Source organism: Thalia democratica, chromosome 5 (genome assembly GCF_965202585.1).
Source record: "Thalia democratica chromosome 5, ktThaDemo2.hap1.1, whole genome shotgun sequence".
Classification (NCBI taxonomy): domain Eukaryota; kingdom Metazoa; phylum Chordata; class Thaliacea; order Salpida; family Salpidae; genus Thalia; species Thalia democratica.
The window spans coordinates 48,888,718-48,895,380 of NC_139169.1; the positions used below are offsets into that span (position 1 = coordinate 48,888,718).

General features: G+C 25.1%; 1 protein-coding gene across 1 annotated transcript in view; it reads left to right on the plus strand.

The window, feature by feature from the left end:
- Positions 1-837, plus strand: part of LOC145835501 (mucolipin-3-like) — a 29,431-nt gene extending 28,594 nt beyond the window's left edge. Inside the window, exon 14 of the mRNA XM_082943133.1 lies at positions 258-837. Coding sequence (XP_082799259.1) covers positions 258-444 — 187 coding nt within the window. The 3' untranslated portion in view covers positions 445-837. The remainder of the gene's footprint in view (positions 1-257) is intronic.
- Positions 838-6,663: the final 5,826 nt, after the last annotated feature.

The following is a 6,663-nucleotide window of genomic DNA, read 5'->3' on the forward strand; positions in this document are numbered from 1 at the left end:
AGAGGTATATACTATTATTTTACTAACATTCATAGAGCTTTTAAGAATATTACTTAAGTTAAAAATATTTGTTTGTATCTAAAAAATTGTTTTTAAAAATTTTCATTCTATATTATAATCACTTAACAGGTTCTAGAAAAACTAATTTAAAGTATAATATTTGAAACAAAAATTATTATTGCTATCTGAGGATGAACTAATACTTAAGTACTGTAACCTTTATTCAAAACAAGTACTTTTTTATATTTTTTACACAGTATAGACTCAGATAGTGAAGCCGAAGATTTACCTATAACTCGTGCAAATCAATCTAGTTCAATAAATGGAGGTGTGCCACATCAAGGAGAAAATTCAGTTGTTTCACCTAGCAACATAACATATAGGCCTCATACTGCATATAAGAATGACCATAATCGGTGCAATAGTTTCAAATCAAATGTTTAATTTTTGAATTGTTTTAAGTTTCTTTTAGACTGAGACTAGCCAATTGAGTATTATTTTTGTTCGATTGAATACGGATCATAAAGTTTTATTTTATCTTACTCTATAGTTTAAAAAAAAAGTTTTATTTCAAATTATTTATTTATAAAACTAGTTTTGTTTTATCTTTTTTTGTCGCTATTTCATTTAGTTCAAAACTATAAATGAATTAGGAATAAGTTCATAATTCAAAGTTTTTTTGTAATAAAAAAAAATGTTTAAGTTTCACTATATAAATGCTATTTTTAATCGAGTTTAGTTGTTTGACGTACTTTTTTAAAGTTATTTAATATTACTTTGAATTCTTATAAAGTAAGATCTAGTATATGTTTTGCTTGTGGTATGTAAAATACTTGAATTAAGTATATGACTTTAATTTATATGTGTTTGCTTTTTTTTAAGTTTATGAATAAAAATAAAACAGTTCTTTCTGATCTAAAATTACTTCTTATTATATTAATTATAAATAACTTAGTTCTACATTCAAGTTATAGTCATTTTTGTAAATCTTTCGTTTACTAATTTTTAGCGGTATTTCTTTATTGTTATTGTTCTTTGAAAATTAAAGGTTTACAAATAGTATATCAGTATATCTTTTTCAAAGTGTTTTAAACTAATCTCTTTTTTTTAATTTTTTAAAACGTTTATAAATATTAGTTTTTTTAAGTTTAAAAACTTTACGATCTTGTTTGTAAAAATAATTGTCTAAAATAAAACAAAAATTCAGTGGGTATATACTTAAATGTAATAGTAATTAGAAAAAAAAAAAGCTCTTTAATTGTAAAAAAAAGTCTAAAATAATTATTAGTATAAGATAATTTTGGCAAAGCACTATTTTTTGCATGTTTTGTTTGCTTCTATCATAAGGTACCACTGTATAAAACAATTTAATTTTTTTTTATCAAAAGTTACTAAGAGTTTTATAAGCTGTAAAAGGTATCTATTGTTTAGAAAAAAAAAGTTAAAGATATCTATTTATAAGAATGACGTTAATTTCCATTTTAATGTTAGAACATTTATCGATCACAGCATTATTTATTGGTAACTTATTATAATTATTTTAAAAAGCTTATTGGTTTAGTATTTAAGAAAGATGTTTTAATTAGTATTTATTGAGCTTTTTAGTAATTAATGTTTTTTTAATTAGATGTTTTTCACCAGAATACAATTAGAAAAAGTGTGAACAGCACGACTATCAACAACACCTCACGCGACCTGGTTTTGTCCTTATTAGGATTCATCGGGGGTCGATCTATAAGTTGCAGGCCAACTTTTCAGTAAAAACTGCTCGAGTATTGAAAAAGTCCTCGTTTGGGCTGCACTTAAAGTAATCACTAAAAAATAAAAGTTTTAAATAATAACCATAAATGAATTTAATTGATATCAAATTAAGGGAAACGGGTCAAATATTCACGAAGAGTCAATTTTGCACCAAGGGTCATTTTTGCCCGAGAGTAAAAAAAAGTAAGATAAAAACAAAAAAGACGTTATCGACTAAGGGTTAGGGTTAACAGTGAAAGTAAATAAAATTAAAAAATGTATATATTAAAAGAAAAAAAGTTCAACCTGTGCAAAAAATACCTCTCGTGCAAAAGTCACGCCGTGCAAAAATATCTTCGTTCATATTTGACAATAACCCAAAGTTAAGAGCCTAAGTGTAAGTTCTTATTATTGTTTTGTTTAAAAATATTTTTAGCTTAAAATAAACTGCGGGCTGTAGTTTCTTTTTCGCGCGGAACAAAACATATTTTTACAATGAATAATACAATTTATGAAAATAAAATGTCAATTCTAAATTAGAATATCTTACTTTTTTGGCTCATGGGTTGCAGTTTGATCTAAGATAGAAAAAAGTTTGAGAAGTTGAAAAGCGTAAATTCTTTTGTTTCATAAAATTACATAAATGCTTTTACTGAAGGGCTTAAAGATCTTGAGCTAGAACTAAATAAGCGTATAAAACTTATATTATTTTCTTGGAAAAAAATGGTTTATACTTATGTTTTATCTTAGTTTTATTTACTTATAAATTGTCGTAATAAAAGTTAATTTGCAACTTGCTAGACAATTTGATAAATTTCGTTCTACCATTCTTGAAAATCTAATTCTTGTTTTACATTATGTATATATAACTTCATTTTCTTCAAACACCTTTATTTTTACTTTCTGATCTTTTGATATTTTATAATTGTAAAAATTTGCCTGTACAAATAGCTTCCACTTTCCAGTCCACAATAAATAAGCTAAATAAAGTATAATAATACTTGTTTGATCTGTATTATAATGCTACATTTGCAATTTTTGATTTTTAATAACCTTATACTTTTGTTCAATTAGTTAAATTTGTGTGTATACTAGTAACGTACAATTTTTCTAATCAATTACAAAAGTTAATTTTTTAGTAGTAAAACAAATTTTTTTTGTTTAATTGTTTTTGATTTTTGCTTTCCTAGACAAGACGTTAAAAGGTATCCCTGGTGTACGACTCAATAACCGAAAAGTTTTTTCTTACACCATGTCCTTGGACCAAATTTTTTGAGCTCTTTTTTGTCGTTCATTAAACTATTTTTTTTTAAACACTCAATAAATTAGCCTATTACCTTTGCTTAAGTACATAACGTTATAAAATAGTAAAGTATACAATAATTTTTTTAATCAGAAACTTAAAAGCATAAATATCTGAATAAAATACTTACTAAAATTAATTTAAAATCAACAAAAAGTTAAAACATTTATTATTATTATTATTGGACTTAATTGTGCGAAGATGGACTTTAGGATACGACAGGCATTAAAACCTGAGCCGCTTAAACAATACACACTGAAAAAAAATTACATTCAATTGAAATTAAATAAGCATAAAATAGTAAAAAAAAAAACAAATAAAAAGTCCTGTATTATCAAATATAACTTACGATGCACAAAAAAGAAAACAAAAAAATAAAGTAAATATGCAAAAACAATTTAAACAATTAAAATGACTAACAAATATTTAGAGAAATATTTAAGTTAAAAACAAAGGAAATTTTTCATTGAACTTAATTTAGATGAATAGTTTACAATTACTTCTCTTATATGTATTATATTTATTTTTTGTTATGCTTATTTGTTTTTGCATTCTTTAGCTTGAAGCTTTTAGCCTTGCTTGGCTAATTTGTAAACTACATTACTAAGGTTTAAACCTGGGAGAATTATAGATTAATTAAAAACAATTGTTTGTTTACTAAGACACTTTAGTGTTATTCTATAAGATAGTTTTGAACAATACTAAAATTTCTTATATGAGGGATTTCATGTTCAAATAATGATAATTTTAGTAAAACGTGCATGGGTCATGTCTTAAATAATGAAAATAAATTGTATATAATCTATTCAAAAATGTAAATTTCAGCATTTGATAACCATGATCACAGCAAACGAGTTCACTAGAATATATAACAATAAAAAATTAAACAGTATTCTGGTAATTTCCTAGGATGATTTCGCACCAATATCAAAGCAAAAATATTTTATATTTCTAATTTTACATTCTGATAAGACAAGTATAGAGTTGAAAAGCTCTATATCTTAACTATACATTAATCATTGAGACCTTAAGGTAAATAAAATGAATTTTTGATTAAAAAAAGCTACCGATCGAGGGTTAGGGGTAACAGTGATAGTAAAGATAAAAATAACTAATAGAAATTATTTAAAAAAGTAAAACTGAAAGGTAAATTAATTAAAAATCAAAACAAACTACCGATTGAGAATAAGGGTTAGGGGTAGCAGTGATAGTAAAATAATAAACTAATAAAAGTTATTATAATAAAGAAAAATAAAATAAAATAAAAAAAAATCTACCAATCAGGAGTAAGGGTTAAGGGCAGGGTTGCCACTCGGTCAGGAAAAGTCAGGAAATCAGGAAATGTCAGGAAAAATTTAAAAAAATGACAAAAGTCAGGAAAAAAATAGTAGGTTTTGAAAAAAAGTCAGGAAAAGTCAGGAAGTTTAATAAAGTTTAAAAAAAGTCATATTTTGTCAGTTTAAATTTACAAAATTCCTTATTTTCTAAAGCCTTCAAATGGTAAAAATTAATTAAAAGTCCTTTACAGTCAGAAAAAATTTCCAAAATATTCATAGAAATTTACAAAAATATTTAATTTTATTTTCAATGCCTTCACCTGGTATAAATTAGTAAAATATTCTTTATAAAACAGCAAAAGTTTTCCATTTAAATATTGAACAAGTACCCTACTTGAACAAGCAGATTTTGTAACCTTTTTAGTATTGATGATCTGTAGCAAGGACAATTCCATAGTGAAACTGTGATATATACACAAAAGTTAATTTTAGAATCAAAGTGTTTTTTGTTTAAATAATTGATTTCTTTATAATTAAGCAGTTAGTTTAGTATTTTGTGTAACAAGTTTATTTGTATACTTTACCTCTTTATAATTTTTTCAAAATTTGTAAATAAGTTATAAGAGAAGTATATGCCAAGATTAAGTTTACTTATTGTTTGTATTTTTGGTAGAGTAACTTAAGTTTTTAAAGTAAATAAGAATATATTTATTTATTACAAAATTTATACTAAATGATAAGAGGAACTATTTTATGCAACAGATATATAGTTTACTTTTTTACGTCTTTTTTTACAATTACTTAAGTATATTCTTTTTTTTAAATTTTTTATTAAAGGATTTTATATTAAATAGTTTGGGTAGTATTTTATTAAACTAAGTGAACAATTTATATAAGTAAAACTGATTTAGAAAAGTCAGGAAAATTTTGGTAAAAAGTCAGGAAAAAGTAAACTATATATCTGTTGCATAAAATTGATTCCAAATTTGAGTAATTGTGTTTCCTATGTTTCAATTTTATACTTGTCTTATCAGGATGTAAAATTAGAAAGTGTAAAATATTTTTGCTTTGATATTGGTGCTAAATCATTCTAGGAAATTACCAGTATTCTTTCTTTATCACACTAACTCATGTTTTATTTTTCAATTTTATCCTTACAGTATTTATTTTTTACAGAGCTCCGTTGAAGTGTGTTAACCCGTTAACACGCAGAAAGATGTGTTAGTGTAATAAAGAAAGAATACTGTTCAATTTTTATTATTATATTATACAGTTTTGTACAGGGTTGCCACACACTCAGGGAACTCAGGGAATCTCAGGGAATTTTCAAACTGTAGAAAATCTCAGGGAAACTCAGGGAATTTTGGCATTTTTCTTTTAACTCAGGGAAACTCAGGGAAGTTTTGATTTTTTCTCTAAATTTCAGGGAAGTTTTTGAAAATCTCAGGGAAATTTTTTTCTAGATCTAGAATGAGGTTTAGTTAATCCAGTTTCAAAATTTTGTTCAAAAGTAGTAATACATTGATTTGTTAAGTTCTTCTAACACTCAAATACTTTTTGAAAATTTTCTTGAAAAAAGTCACAGTTTAAACACCTTTTATTTTGACACACTCGATATCCCAAGCAAGTATAAAGATTTAACAAGAGCCCGTGAGGCTGTTTTTGTGCTTCACAATGGCCAGGCAAGTGTTGAACGGGGCTTTAGCTTAAATAAGGAAGTAATATCAACTAATATGGGAGAGATGACAATAAGGTCCCGAAGAATGATCAAAGATCATCTATATGCAAACAGTCTAGAACCAAGCACAGTTGAACTAAGTTCTGAATTGTTAAAATTTGTAAAATCTTCTAGGGCCCAATATTTGGCATATCTTGTGCAACAGCGCTTTGCTAAAAATGTTCCAAATAAAGGTGATGCTTTGAGCAAGTTAGGAGAACAAAAAAGTAAACTTACAAAGCAACTCAAATGTTTGAATGAAGACTATGACAAATATACTGCAGATGCCAACAAACTTTCTGATTTAGAAGCAATAAATAAAAGAATTATTAGCAAGAGGAATAGCTGCTAAGGACAACGCAAATAAACTTGAAAATAAAATTAAAACTATTGATTTAGAAATTGCATACTTAAAAAAACAGTATTAAGATTTTTTTATTAGGTAATGTGAAATTGTTTTAAAATCAAAATTATGTTTTCAGTTATTTAAAATAGATTGTGTATGAACATCTAAAAGACATAAAAAAAAAATTTAATTATAGATTATTTTGTATCAGTTGTTAGGTATTAAGTTGTACTTTGATATGAGATATTTCTTTAGCTATTTCTTTAAACTTTCTTTTTGC